At 38.3% G+C, this 16,242-nt stretch overlaps 1 protein-coding gene across 1 annotated transcript in view; it reads right to left on the bottom strand.

Moving 5' to 3' along the window:
- Positions 1–433: 433 nt before the first annotated feature.
- CGRRF1 (cell growth regulator with ring finger domain 1) overlaps positions 434–16,242 on the bottom strand; it is a 30,005-nt gene continuing 14,196 nt past the window's right edge. Inside the window, exons 3-6 of the mRNA XM_049898614.1 lie at positions 9,004–9,181; positions 8,699–8,846; positions 2,286–2,393; positions 434–1,869 (exon numbers count right to left, since the gene is read on the bottom strand). Coding sequence (XP_049754571.1) covers positions 1,549–1,869; positions 2,286–2,393; positions 8,699–8,846; positions 9,004–9,181 — 755 coding nt within the window. The 3' untranslated portion in view covers positions 434–1,548. The remainder of the gene's footprint in view (positions 1,870–2,285; positions 2,394–8,698; positions 8,847–9,003; positions 9,182–16,242) is intronic.

The following is a 16,242-nucleotide window of genomic DNA, read 5'->3' as shown; positions in this document are numbered from 1 at the left end:
TTGTTGCCTAGGCTCCTAAAAAGTCTCTAGCCCCTGGATTTTACATGTAGAAATTGTTAAATTGGCAGATGTTTTGGTGTGTATATTTTCAACACAATTAAAAAAAAAAAAAAAAAAAACGTATTTGGCCCCTAAACCAAACCTATTGTTTCCTTGGCTGTAATCTTTAGGGAAGCAGATTCCAAGGCCTTTCTTCTATGGGGCTGCCGGGTGGGTTTGAATCACCAACCTCTAGGTTAGTGGTCAAGTACAAACCACACAGGGGCCCTAAACAGTATTTATTAACATAGTTGTTGAACATAGATCAAAGTCTGATTAAGTTTATAAATGAACAATTGATGCTTTCTTGAGAGTGCTGTATTTGATGAGAAGGAAATATTATGTAAAAACACTGATACAAATGTTTTCTTAATACAAACAGGACAAAATAGGCTTGAAAATTTCCCTGAATGTCACAGTTTATTTGGTACAAACTATTTTCTTGGTGAGTTGAAGGAAATTTTCGCTCAGGTTTACCTTTATCTTTTTAGTCATCGTGGAAAAAGTGGAAGATCTTTTTTGCCTATCGGTTTCCTTAACAACAGGATATAACAACAAATGAACAAAATAATGTACTTTCCAGAAGGGCATGGTGTTTATTCGGAATAAAAATACATTATAAAAATAGTTATTTCTGTTTCTTTTAGTGATTTTTCTGGCTCCAACCTCTGGTTTTAGATGGATTTGCTGTGCTGGAGAAAATCTGAGGTAAGGTATTAAGAGTCTCACAGGGAGAAAATGGGATCTTCGTGAGCAGATCACACTCTCCATTTTATAAGATGTGCCGCTCTGCTAATCTAATCACATTTAATGAGAAATATAATCATCCAAGAAATTTTATTATGGAAGTTTTATATCTGTCTCCTATAGATGAGTATCATTTTACGATACACTGAGAACAATCAAGAATTTGTATCTTGCATTTATGATTTAAGAAGCTACATTTAAAAATCAAGGCTTGTGTTTATGTTTATGTAACTATAATGATATGGGATATAAGAAAGCAAACAAAGAATTGATGTTTATAAGAATTGATGTTTCAAGAAAGGGTCTGAAGAAGCCTCTTCCAACTCCTTCATAAACTGGGGGGAGGGGTCATACAATTACTTTAAGAAGAATTATTTTCCTAATTGTACTCCAGCATATGTCAAAGGGAAAACATTTTGCAATCTTAAGTCTTCTACCTCCTCATATTTTAGATAGAATTTCTTTTTAGAATGATTTTTCTAATCAGCATTATATGAAATGCTCTAGCTGATTAAAAAGCCAAATGTTGACATTCTTCTTTAGCTGAATGAATTTTTATGTATTAACACAGGTGGCATGCCAGTATTTACCATACCAAGCAGAAACGGATAATTGTTATCATCCATGTGCTGTATAAATATGAAGTTAAAATATAATTTTTGCTGATGATCAACACTGTAGATTCCATGTTATGATTAATTCCAAGAACAAAAAATTCGGCATCTTCAGCAGAAAGCGTACTTTTCAGTTTTAACAACATCTTCAAAGAGTTTTCAGTTTGTCTTTATCTTGCTCTTTTTGACTGCAAAGTGCAAAAGATTCCTGAACAAACTGCCTGCACATTGGGCACTGCTGGAAATACCTGACACAGCCATCACACAAGCACGTATGTCTACATGGCAGGAGCACCCAGTTCACTGGCCCATTCTGGCAGACAACACAATCCTTGCTGTTCTCCTCAGGTGGCTCCGCTTCACCTTCAGAAAGTCCAGCCTTTTCCAACAAAATTCTGTCTGTGCTTTTTTCTTCTGGAGAAGCACTGCTTGAGGGAGTAGAATTATTATTTGCAGACATGAAAAGTTGCTGAAAGTTAAAGAAACAAGTTTAAAGATAATTACAAATGACATTTAGACTAAATCTCGGGGGTCATAAAAGCTGTTGAAAATGTACAAACTAGCAAATCCAAAAAAAGCGAGGGCTCATTTGCAGAGACTGGAGAGGGAAACCAAGAAAACAAAGAAACAGGGCATTTTCTCTTTAAATATTCTAGGATTTGAGGTCTTTGCGTGGAATATGCTTACATATACCACACAAAGGAGGCAAAGACAGGCACCTCAAAGAAGAAAATATTTAGTGTAAAAAAAATTAATTTATAATATTAATTAGCTAACTTTTTTCTGTAACAACTTACTAAAAAATATAATAATCTCTACAAATAGCTATTCTTTGAAACTCTACAAACAAAAGTGACAGAGATAAGACTATAGGGTACAATTTACCTTTAGATCATGAAATTGACCTTGAGCCAGGAGTAAATATTGATATAATATTCTGCAGGAAAGCTTGTAAGTCTTATCAGGAATATGAATTACTGACACCATTGAAATCTAAAATAAAAAATGAACAATGGTCAGTACTTTACCTCCTAAGATTACTACATAAATACATGAGAAATTCATCTTAAATAAAACTAAAAGGCTGATAAATCAGAAAATTTACACTACCTCATTTAAATTACAATCTCTGAAGAGAAACATGTTTTTGCCTGACTTACCCACATATTTTTGTCTGAGTTGTTTTAGTTATGTTAAAATCTTGATTATAGATATAAATTACTGCAAATTAGCCAGAAAATCCTGGGAAAAAATTATATTCAAAATCAATAAGCCTACCTTCCCAAATTAGATTATAACATATAGTTTACCTTGGCTTCTAATAATATTATGTTTGGAAAAGGAGCAACAGGAATAGACATGTTCAGTAAACATTAACTGACTTAATTTTAGGAAGGAGAGTGAACAAGGAAGGTTAAGCACACATGAAAATAGAGCATTAAGGCATTCCTATTCCTTTTTAGATTTTGTTAATAAATATTATCACAATTAATTTTATTCCTTTTTAGATTTTGTTAATAAATATTATCACAATTAATTACCATTTAGAGTGAGATTGGTACTGACATATTGTCCACATATACAAATGGCAAATAGCACATGAAAAGATGTGCAACATAATTATTTGTTAGGGAAATACAAATTGAAGTCACAACGAGATACCACTACACACCTATTGGGATGGCTAAAATTAAAAAGACTGACCAAACCTAGTGTTGGTGAGGATATGGAGGAACTGGAACTCTCTCATACACTGCTAGTGGGAGTGTAAAATGGTAAACCACTTTTGAAAACAGGCAGATTCTTAAAAAGCTAAACATACAGCTTCCATATGATATAACCATTCTACTCCTAGGTATTTGCCCAAAGAAAAAAGAAAGCATATGTCCACAAAAAGACTAGTATTACAATGTTTACAGCAGCTTTATTTATAATATCCAAACACCAGAACCAACCCAATTATCTATCAATAGATAAATAGATAAATAAATTATGGTATATCCATATAATGATATATAATAAAAAGGAATGAACTATTAGATGAACATGGATAAATCTCAAAATAATTATGGTAACTGAGAGAAGACAGAGTATATGATTGCATTTATATAAAATTCTAGAACAGGCAAATTAAAACAGTGACAGAAAACAGACCAGTCGTTTCCTGGAAACTAGGGAGGGATGGGGAGATGGGGTGGGGAGGACAAAGGGCTTACAAAGAGGCATGGGGAAGCTTTTGGGTGTAATGCATTTATTCACTATCTTGATTGTGGTGGTGGTTTTATGGATATGGTGGTGGTTTTACCTATGCCAAAACATCAAATTGCATACTTTAAATATGTGCAGTTTATTGTATGTCAATTATCCTTCAATAAAGCTATTATATAGTTAGGAAACCTCCCAGAGCAGGAACAGAGAGAGATACAAAGCAGAATAAAAAAATAAAATCAAAGAAGCAGTCTAGGAGGTGTAACAGCTGAATACAGGAATTTCAGAAGGACAAAAGAGAGAAAAGGGCTTACCTAGATCTTCTAATTTTCTTTTCCTGCCATGAACATGTATTACTTGAGTAATACAGAAAAATAAATAAAAATAGAATTTTTAAAAAGTCAAAATATTGCACCAACAGCCTGTTTTCCTTTATCTACCTAAAACAACAAACTGGCTCCTAACTGCACTACCTAAATGTAATTCTTGACAGTTATGATAGGAATGGGAAGGTTTGCTTAATTTCACTTGTTTTTCCAATTTAGAGTCTGCAGATCAAATACTCAAAACTGCATATTAAAAATAATTATGAAATACTTGGTTTTAAATTTACAATAGAGAACATTAACATAAAATATACTAAGAAAAAATATCCTTTAGTTCCAATGTTAAGTGTAGTCAGAGAGATAAGGAACAAAAGAATCAAGGAAAGAAACAACAAATAACAGGGAGGGAGCCAGCAGAAAAGAATGAAAGATGCACAGAAGGACTCATACAGGGAGACATACAGAAGAAAAGAGAAAATGATCATGAACCCTTTGGAGCCAGGCACCAGGCTGGGGTGGGGGTAGGGGGGCAGGGAGCATCCCACAGTGTCGCTGCAGTTGAAGAAGGTTCCTGTTAACTTCTTTCCTGCTGAGATGGGTGAAGAAAGTCAGAAAACAAAGACAACAAAAAGCAATCAAAAGGCGGAAGCTGGAAGGAAAACGACTGAGATCTGACCTTATTGTTCTGAATAGAAGGAAAGAAGTAGGGGAATAGAATCCAAACAATTTAGAAGAGATGGGAGAACATAGTGCTGAGAGAAGAGTTACCTTGCCCAGGCAGGCAGGATAAAGAACAGAGAAGTTGTTGTTGTTGTTAGGTGATGTCATGTCAGTTCCAACTCACAGTGACCCTATGTATGCAACAAAAAGAAACAGTGCCTATCATTGTTATGCTTGAGCCCAACCTTGCAGCCACTGTGTCAATTCATCTTGTTGAGGGTCTTCTTTCTTTCGCTGACCCTACACTTTACCAAACACATTGTCCTTCTCCAGGGAGTGGTACCTCCTGATAACATGTCCAAAGTACATGACACGAAGTCTTGCATTCCGGCCCTACTTTCCCCAAGACAGATTTGTTCATTCGCTGGCAGTCCATGGTATAGTCAGTATTCTTCATCAACACCACAATTCAAAGGCATCAATTCTTCTTTGGTCTTCCCCATGGGTTATCCAGCTTTTCAAATGCATATGAGGCGAATGAAAATATCATAGCTTGGGTCAGGCCCACCTTAATCCTCAAAGTGACATCTTTGCTTTTTGACACTTTGAAGAAGTCTTTTGTAGGAGATTTGTCCAACGTAATGTTTTGATTTCCTGACTGCTGCTACTATCGGTGCTGCTTGTGGATCCAAGTAAAATGAAATCCTTGACAACTTCAATCTTTTCTCCATTTATCATGATATTGCTTATTGTTCCAGTTGTGTGGATTTTTGTTTTCTTCAGGTTGAGGTGTAATCCATACTGAAGGCTGTAGTCCTTGATCTTCATCATCAGTAAATGCTTCAAGGCCTCTTCACTTTCAGCAACCAAGGTTGTGCCATCTGCATATCACAGGTCATTAATGAGTCTTCCTCCAATCCTGATGCCACACTCTTCTTCATATAGCCCAGTTTCTTGGATTATTTGCTCAGTATAGATTGAATAAGTATGGTGAAGGGATACAACTCTGACACACACCTCTCCTGATTTTAAACTATGCGATATCCCCTTTTTCTGTCTGAACCACTCACTGCCTCTTGGTCTATGTGCAGGTTCCTTATGAGCACAATTAAGTGTTCTGGAATCCCCGTTCTTTGCACTGTTATCCATAATTTGTCATGATCCACACAGTCGAATGCTTTTGTAGAGTAAATAAAACACAGGTAAACATCTTTCCGGTATTCTCTGCTTTCAGCCAAGATCCATCTGACATCAGCAATGATATCCCTCATTCTACATCCTCTTCTCAACCAGGCTGGAATTTTTGGAAGTTCCCTGTCAATGTACTGCTGCAACTGCTTTTGAATGATCTTCAGCAAAATTTTACTTGTGTGTGATATTAATGATATTGCTCAATAATTTCTGCATTCTGTTGGATCACTTTTCTTTGGAATAGGCACAAATATGGATCTTTTCCAATTGGTTGGCCAGGTAGCTGTCTTCCAAATTTTTTGGCATAGATGAGTGAGCACCTTTAGCACTGCATCCATTTGCTGAAACATCTCAATTGGTATTGTCAATTCCTGGAGACTTGTTTTTCACCAATGCCTTCAGTGCAGCTTCAGCCTCTTCCTTCAATACCATCAGTTCTTGATCATAGGCTACCTCCTGAAATGGCTGAACATCAACCAATTCTTTTTAGTTCAGTGACTCTGTGTATTCCTTCCATCTTCTTTTGATGCTTCCTGCATCATTCAACATTTTACCCATAGAAATCTTCAAGACTGCAACTCAAGGCTTGAATTTTTTCTACAGTTCTTTCAGCTTGAGAAATGTCGAGCATGTTCTTTCCTTTTGGCTTTCTAACTCCAGGTCATTGGACGTTTCATTATAATACCTTTACTTTGTCTTCTTGAGCTGTCCTTTGAAATTGTAGGTTTAGCTCTTTTACTTCATCATTTCTTCCATTCACTTAGCTGCTCTACGTTTAAGAGGAAGGTTCAGAGCCTCTTCTGACATCCATTTGGGTCTTTTCTTTCTTTCCTGTCTTTTTAAAAACCTCTTGCTTTCTTCACGTATGATGCCCTTGATGTCATTCCACAACTCATCTGGTCTTTGGTCATTAATGTTCAATGCATCAAATATATTCCTGAGATGGTCTCTAAGTTCAGGTGGGATATACTCAAGGTCATATTTTGGCTCTTGTTGACTTGTTTTAATTTTCTTCTGCTTCAACTTGAACTTGCATAAGAGAAATTGATGATCTGTTCCACAGTTGGCCCTTGGCTTTCTTCTGGCTTACGATATTGAGCTTCTCCATTGTCTCCTTCCACAGATGTAGTCAATTTGATTCCTGTGTATTCCATTTGGCGAGGTCCACATGTATAGCTGCCGTTTATGTTGGTGAAAAAAGGTATTTGCAATGAGTAAGTCGTTGATCTTGTAAAATTCTATCATGCAATCTCTGGCATCATTTCTGCCACCAAAGCCACATTTTCTACTACTGATCTTTCTTTGTTTCCACCTGTCACATTCCAATCACCAGTAATTATCAATGCATCTTGATTGCATGAACGGAGTTGCTGTAAATATGAAATGCCAACTTAACACGTCTTAAAATTTATCTTCAACTGAATGAGGACGAAAGGGAGGGAGGGAGGAAGGAAGGAAATCAGAAGATCTTTCCTACACACCACCTCATGCACATGCAGCTGAGAAGGAACCCTGCTGTCAAGCTCTATGAGGCTCACTAACATTGTATGTTATGACTTTTAACTGGAAAAAACAAGCTGACTACAGCTCAACAGAGCTTCAATTTGATCAGATTAAACATACACACACAAACTAGAGAGGCTTAACTGCAAAAGAGAAGGGTCTAGATTTCCTAATATAAATCTGCACCTTCCAAAGCTAAATGCCTGCTTGTTTTCAGGAGACATCTCAGTCAAGGAAAGGGCATTGGTGTAGGACTCAAAAGGCCTGGAGTCAAGCCCTGGTTCCATCTTTTACTGCCTGAATGACTGGAATTTTTCTTTGAGTCTGTTTTCGGTCTGTATAAGGACATTTGCCCAAACAAATAAGGCTGTTAAAGGAATAAATAAGTTAATATTAGTGAATGTACTTTGTATATTACAAAGTATCACTAAAAAGAAGTTACCATGTCTTTATTAACGCATATATCTATACCAAGGAGTTTCTGGGTGGTGCAGATGGTTAACACACTCCGCTGCTATCCAAAAGGCTGGAAGTTCAAGTCCACCCAGAAGTACCTCAGAAGAAAGGCCTGGTGATCTACTTCTGAAAAATAAGCCACTGAAAACCCCTTTGAAGCACAGTTCTACTGTGACACACATGGGGTCACTTGAGTCTGAGTTGACTCAACAGCAAATGGTTTACCAAGGACTTCAGAAAAGAAGTAGTAAATTGTGCATAAGAACATTCTTACCATGATACAATTTCATCAAAAGTTTATTTCACGTATAAGGATTCTACCATATTTAGAGAACTGTCAGGGCTCAGATCCTCTTAGATCTCTAAGATGCTTTTATTTTCCTAATAGTGATGAGCTACCAGAATAAAAAAATAATTTAGCACAAAATAGAGAGAAAATTACTATAATTACTAAAAATATGGAGACCAAACATATAAGATGTAGATACGGCAGGGGCCATGATAGAAACAATGTGACTACAAACATGCAAAGAAAACAGTGGATACTGTCCTAAAACTGAACACTTTAGATCATTGGGATGATTACTTATTCAGTGCTAAAAATGTTAAGAATAAACATGTTTCCCAACAGACTTTTTTAACAGAGCAAACATGACAGAATACAAAATGATAAAGTTAACTTAATTCAGCCATCATATATCTTTTATTTTCTAAATAAAATCCTATTCTTGTGACCCATAAGGAAAAACAAAAACGAGAAGCCATACACTGAAGGAGCTATCACTGGTATAAGCCTCATATGTGGTGCTGCCCATGTACTCATTTTTCAAGGACAATGTGTCCAGGTCAAATGTATATCCTCAGAAATTAGAATAAACTTTTCTATCTCACCAAATAAGAACCACCACCCAAATCATTTAAAGGTAATGTTTTTAGAATTTTTTAATTACTTACAATATCATAAATTTCTCGGTCATCCTCATCAGCTAAGGTCAACAATGCTATCAAAGGATAGCGAGATCTGGGCACTGTACCAAAGTCTTCAATTTTGGTATCACTTGGTAACTGGCAATATATTTCTTCTTTGCTGTCCTTTTTTATACTTTTTAAAAATGTAAAGGTAAATTGTCACTATAGTCAATGAGACAATAATATGCCAAAAATGATCAATAATAACTTAGCATCGCTTTATTTTATTCATAAAAAGTCTAATGTCCACCATTTTCATGGGCTAATGGGTATATGAGATAAAAGGATACAAATACTGCTCTTGGTAGAGGTATTCGCTATACAGAGCATCTTCTAATGCTTGGGGAGTACTTATTCTGAAACAATAAACGTGTTTCTGCAGAGCTTCATATAATTTTTGAACGCTGCACCCCCAGTAGCATGTGAGGAGGCTATCTTCAAGGCAATCTGTTGTCAAGGTTATACCAGCTGTAGAAAACAAAAGAGAAAATTACCTAATGTAATTTCTAATGCAATTATACACAGTGAATAACAAAAGCGTCCCTTTGGATGCAGGCCAGACTGAAAGCAGTTAAAGGAACTCATTAAAAGGCATGTGCCTATAAATGAAGGTACTGTCCTCTAAAACAAGAAATAAAAATCTCATGTCTGCACAATTTTTTGAGCCCTAGCAGTGAATTCGTTCTTGGAGGATTATTTACACATTTAAACTATCCCCACCCTGAAGGATCTACTGGTGATTTTAAGAGTTATATTCTAAAGATTGAAATATAGTTTACTATTGATAATCTACCACTCTAACAATGTATAAAAAATCTTAACTACAAGGAACAGTACAGCTCTCTCCAATAGTGGATATATACAACTCACAGTGGCCACAAGGGAAAAAAAAAGCGCCCTGGTGGCACAGTAGTTAGGTGCTCGACTGTTAACTGAAAAGTTGGCGGTGTGAACCCACCAGCCACTCTGCAGGAGAAAGGTGGCATTCTGCTTCTGAAAAGATCACAGCCTTGGAAAATCTAAAGGGCAGTTCTATTCTGTCCTACAGGATTACTAGGAGTTGAAATCGACTCGACCGCCATCGGTTTAGTTTTTTTTTTTTGGTGGAAAAAATATTAAAGAGAAATTGAGCTTCACTAATATTAACATTTACAACATTAATATAGACTTTTATCACACAGTTAATGTCCCGTGTGGCATACAAAATATCCTGAGGAACAAGTGAGGATTCCAAACCATGGAGCACGTAATAGTGATGTCCTCACTCATCTGTTTGCTTTCCACATTTTTTTTTTTCACTCATCTGTTTGCTTTCCACATAATACAAGATATTATAGTTTGAGTAGACCTGATTACATGGGTACATAAATTACAAGTAGACATGTTTGTTCTGTGCCAGCAAGTTGATTCCGACTCATAGTGACCCTAAATGACCGAGTAGAACTGTCCCATAGGATTTTCTTGGCTGTAATCTTTATGGGAGCAGATTGCCAGGTCTTTCTCCCATGGAGCAGGCGGTGGGTTTGAACCACCAACCTCCTGGTTAGCAGCTGAGCACTTAACCATTGGGTCACCAGGGCTCCCTTAAGTAGGCATACAAATTATATTATGTAGTTTTACTTATTCAACACTTACGTAAGACTTTATACCCCATATATGATTTTTTTTCCCTCCCTAGTGGGTCAGTGGCAGCAATAGCAACATCATGTTCTAGGGCAGCAACATCCAGTGTCTCATACTGCTGGCAACGCAAGCTGCAACATCTGCTGCTCAGTGGCAGCAGTGTACTTACTAGACTGATTGTGTTGGTCATCTAGTGCTGCCATAACAGAAATACCACAAGTGGATGGCTTTAACAAAGAGAAATTTATTTTCTCACAGTGAAGCACGCTAAAAGTCCAAATTCAGGGTGTCAGCTCCAGGGGAAAGCTTTCCCTCTCTGTTGGCTCTGGAGAAGGGTCCTTGTCCTTAGTCTTCCCCTAGTTGAGGAGCTTCCCAGGGTCCAAAGGACGTGTTCTGCTCCTGGTGCTGCTTTCTTGGTGGTATGAGGTCCCCCTGTCTCTCTGCTCACTTCTTTCTTTTATATCTCAAGAGATTGCCTCAAGACACAATCCAATCTTACAGACCGAGTCCTGCCTCGCTAACACAACTGCTGCCCATCTTCCCTCATTAACATCATAGAGGCAGGATTTACAACTTACAGGAAATTCACACAATACCAGGAATCATAGCCCAGTCAAACTGATACACACATTTTTGGGGGGATATAATCCTATCCATGATACTAATGAAATGGATTTGGTCACTGTTCCTGGCTAAACAGACTTGGTCTCTGATTCTGGTTCTCCAAACCCACCAGCAATTCTGTAAGCTACCCAGTATCCTTTTTTACGGGAGTTATTTTTGTTGCTTGCTCCTAGGAATTCTAATACATTATCTATTTATTAAAATGTAATTAAGAGTATACCTTGGAAGGACATATACAAACACAAGCAAATGCTCAACAGGATACCAACAATAGACTGAATTTTTCACACATAAAACACACATGTTTTTCTCCATGCCACCGCAGGACCACACAACATGAAGAAGGAGGAAAACACTGGAAGTAGATAGGAAAGCGGAAAAATAGAAAGGGCATATGGGGAAAAAAAAAGAAACCCATAAAATATTTATTTAGTACTGTCGTATTACTGGTAAAAATGTGAAAACATGTATGTATAAGGCTATCATTGTAGCACTAGTTACAACAGCAAAATCCTGGACCCAATCCAAATGCCCACGGTTCCAACTCATACTGACCCTATAGGACAGAGTAGAACTGCCCCATAGAGTTTCCAAGGAGCGCCTGGCAGATTCGAACCGCCAACCCCTTGGTTAGCAGCTGTAGTGGTTAACCACTACACCACCAGGGTTTCCAATGAAGTAATATGCAGCTGTAAAAAAAAAAAAGGCATATTAGGATATCTGTACATACTACTATGGAATGATCTTCAGAATACATTGTTAAATGAAAACACAAGGTGTAGAAAAGTATATATAGTATGCAACTGTTTATTTCAAAATGGACACGTATGTTTGTTTACATTAAAAAACAAGAATGGAAGGATAGGCCTTTGAAAACAAAGATACCTGAATTTACAGAACAGATAAAAGTACCCAGTTTACTTGCTTTGTTTACAGACTTTGTAAATACATGACTAAACAGGGGAGTGTCAGAGACCATTGACAAATGGATATTAATCAGATTTTAAAATGTCTGTGAAATTAGTAAGTTAATGTATAAACTATAATTTGCAAAACTCTACTCTCCACAATCTTTCATAAACTTGTTCATTAATTAAACTGAGACAAGAATGCACTCACTGATTTACACCAAATTCTGATGACAGGTCAAATATTCTTATGCAAAACTGTTCTCATTTTAGTCTTCCCTGCTTCTTCTCCCAAGACTTATGTCATGGTTTGAATTGTGTCCCCCCAAAATATCTGTCAACTAGGCTAGGTCATGATTCCCTTATATGACTATCCACCACTTTATGTGATTTTCCTATATGTTGTATATCCAATCACTATGATGTAATGAGAAGGATTAGTGGCAGTTATACTGATGAGATCTGCAAGACAAGGTAGTGTCTTAAGCCAATTTCTTTTGAGATATAAAAGAGGGAAGTGAGCAGAGAGATGTGGGGCCCTCACAAGACTAAGAAAGTAGCACCAGGAGCAGAGCGTGTCCTTTGGACCTGACGTTCCTGCGCTGAGATGCTCCCAGATCAAGGCAAGACTGATGAATCACAAGGACCTTCCTTCAGAGCCAACAGAGAGAGAAAGCCTTCCCCTGGGGCTGACACCCTGAATTTGGACTTCTAGCCTACCAGGCTAAGACTAAACTTCTCTTTGTTAAAGCCATCCACTTGGGGTATTTCTGTTACAGCAGCACTAGATGACTAAGATAGAATTTGGTACTGGGAGTGGGGTGCTGCTCTAACAGATACCTAAAATATGGAAGTGATTTTGAAACTATGAATGGACAGAAGACTCAGAAGGAAGTGAGGAAAACTATTAACACTGGAGAAGGTGCAGATGGTGAGAAACAGCAGCAAAGGACCAGCAAACTGGCAGCAACAGAACCAGGAGACCAGCACCAGACAGTGCTGGAGCCGACCCACAGAGCAAGAGAGCTGAGTGCCTGTGTGCAGGAGGCTTCCTGACAGAGAGGGGTGCCTCTGGGCACTTATCGGTATAGGTAGGCTTGCCGAACCACAGAGCGATAGAGCTGAGTGCCTCCTGGCCAAAGTTTACTGGCGGAGTAGGGTGCCTCCAGGCACTTATCAATGGAGGTAGAGAGCTTTGGAACACTTGTCCCAGCAGGGCAGATGTGGGTATGAGGCCCGAAGAGCTGAGAGGCCAAGAAACCAGGAAGCAGAAGCTAAAGAGACAAGTAACACAGGAAACCAAGCTGCCTCAGTCTCAAAAGGTATGGCCTGGACCGCTGGGATTCCAAAGGGTGGAGCCATGGCCTCTGATATTTCCAAGTGCAGCTGCCATTCAGATGGACTAGGAGAATGGTGCACCTAAAGTGGAGGGAGTAGAGCTGCTGTCCCAGCGGGCCTGCAAGGAAAAGCTGAAACGCAGGGCTAAGGGGCCTCCACTTAGAATCCAGAGAGTGTAGCCAATACTTAGAGTCTGAAGGGCAGGGCTATTGTGTAAATTGTCTCAGAGAACAGAGGATTATTTTCAAAGTCTTAAGTGCTAATGTAATGTGTTCTGCTGACTTGCTTGGTGCCTATTACTCCTTCATTCCCTCCAGTTTCTTCCATTTGTAATGGAAATGTCTACCTTGTGCCTGTTCTGCCATTCTACCTTTAAGCTGACAACCTGTATTTGAGATTTCACAGATGAGGAAGAATTTTTGAATATTGGACCTGGAGTTGATTTAAGACTTTTGCTATAATATGATGGTGTGAATATGTTTTACATGTGGCAAGGACATGGATTTTTGGGGGCCAAAGGATGGAATGTCATGGATTAAAGTGAATTGAAGGCAACTTACATTCTTAATCCTCGCACACATAATACCACGTTAGATCAATACTATGAGGAGAATCGGGACATAGCTATAAACCAGGAAATTCAAAATCACAACTACATGAAGCCTCAAGGGTGTGATTCTGTCATGCTACCCTTACCTGGTGTTGCACTAACAGCCCAATAAAGTGGGGTGTAAGAGAAAAGTTGCAGAAAACTGGGGGAGGGAGGAGAGGGGGAAAATTAGGCCTATACTCAATGAGCAGAGCCATTAAAAAAAGGGAAATAATGGGGCAGAAAAGCCACACAACTTCTTGAGGAAGCATCTCTGTGAGAAAAGCATTAATATACAACGAGACCATGCATGAGGATAATAAAACTGGAGTACTGGGAGACAAAAACTTCAGGATGTAGGGAATGGTGGTTCACAAACTCCTTCAAAAATGCTATGGTGTTACTTTGCCTTACCCTCTTGCTTTTATGGTTAGTTCCTACCAGGGTGAATAAGCTAAAATATAAGGACTCTATTTACAAAAGGACAGGAGAATTCCTGAACCCAATCAATTCAACCCAACTATTTTTTTAATATATACTGAGTCCCTGTTTTTAATTTCATTAAAGTGTCTATATTGGGAACATGGAAACATCATAAATCCAAATACAATATCATTACATAACACACACAAAAAATCCATATCCTACAACACAACCCCAGTAAACGGAACTAAATAACTAAGATTAAAGCTGATGCGCCGGTTTATTTTCAAGCAAATCCTGTCTGCAGACCTTCCCCCCCCTCCCCTTTTATGTGCCAGGCACAGGGGTGTACAGTGATGAAAAGACCTGTTTTTTAAACTACCTGGCATCAATGAAGTAACCGTTTAAAACATCCCAGGGATTACTCACGTTATCATTTCAACGTCCTGTTCAGACATCTTTAATGACACCCACCTTACTCTGGTCTTAAACAAATGAATTTTATTCTGCTGGGTACAACCCCCACCAAAACCCATCTGCTTATTTCCCCATAGGAGACACGTAATAATGATATGCATTGGTATTTTTGAAAATTAAAGTATTTCAATAAGCATGCTGTAAGACCACAAATGTAAAAAAAAATTTTCACATACTTGAGTCATGCTACTGTAGATTGGCACCCAGTGTGTGGGTGTAGCTGAGAGGTCTTCTTCTTACTGGGATTGCTTCTAACATTTGCAGGGCCGACTCTATTTGAGACTGTTTGCCTGAAAGGAAGAGTGATGGATTTCCTCACACTCTCTAGCTTACAAGTGCCCTGTGTTTGCTTACACTCTATCAGCTCTTCCTGTTTTTCAGTAAATTTCCAGGCTTGCAGAATTGTACTACATGAAGAGCTGCTTTGTGCTAGAATGCTTTTTTATTGGCAATCCTGCTTAAGAGTCAGATGTGACATTGTAGTAGATCCAAGTCCACGGCCGTGGAGGTCAAGGTCACGGAACCACTGCTACTCTGTACACTTTAATCAAACATGCACAACCTTACAGTTTGTAAACAAGTTAGTTTTCTTTGTGTTACGGCTTGAAATTCGGTTTTCCCAAGTGGAAAATGTCAGAATGAACCCCTAGCCACTACTGGAAAAACATTAAAAAAAACAAACAAACCAAGATTCCCAGTTAAATTCATAGAGTAATTCATGGGATATAGTATTTGCAGCTAACGGGGAAGAATAAGAAATGTTGTACTTTCCCCTGGTAATCAAGATTTTCTTAAAGTTGATGATTTATACTGACTAACTAAAGTGATCTTTGACAAGTGATTAGATGCTAGAAGTTAGAGGCAAAAAGATGACTAGATGAGAATAATCACAGAAGCTAAAGGAGTAGTGTCAAGAAGGGAGGACTAGTCAACCCTATAAATACTGCAGCGAGGGCACAAACTCAGGCCTGAGCAACGTCTACTGGATTTGGCAACTGTTGGGGGACAGAGATGGGGGCACGGGAGAAGCCACTGGAGAAGCCGTTTTAGTAGAGGGATGTGGGCCAAGGCAAGACTGCGCTGAGGAGTAAAAGGGAAGCAGGCTAAGTGAAGAGGGCAAGTGCAGACAGTTTTTAAGAAGCCTGGCTGTGAAGGAAAGAAGAGAAATAGGGCAGTATCTAGAGAACAATGAAAAGCCGAGAAAGCATTGGTTGGTTTGTTTTTAAAGATACCAAAAATGTGAGCAGGTTTAAAAGGTGATGAGGTCTTAGCCCAGAAAAGTTTATAGATCTATAGCACTGTATCTAGAACTACCTACACATATTTCTACCTGTCACAATGCCATTTCAAGCTCTGGAAGTTTGAATTCATTAAAACTGAACATGTTATGTTTCTTCCAAAACCTTCTGTTCCTCCTGTATCTTGGTAACTGAATCTGTTTATGGAGGACCCATACAAAGAGCCTGAGTCTTCCTAGACTATTCTTTCTCATCTCCCCACCCTAGCCTTTATCCATAACAAACTACTTATTGCTTCTCTAATGCAGC

This window comes from Elephas maximus, chromosome 10 (assembly GCF_024166365.1).
Source record: "Elephas maximus indicus isolate mEleMax1 chromosome 10, mEleMax1 primary haplotype, whole genome shotgun sequence".
Lineage (NCBI taxonomy): Eukaryota > Metazoa > Chordata > Mammalia > Proboscidea > Elephantidae > Elephas > Elephas maximus.
This window is presented reverse-complemented; position numbering and strand designations above follow the sequence as displayed.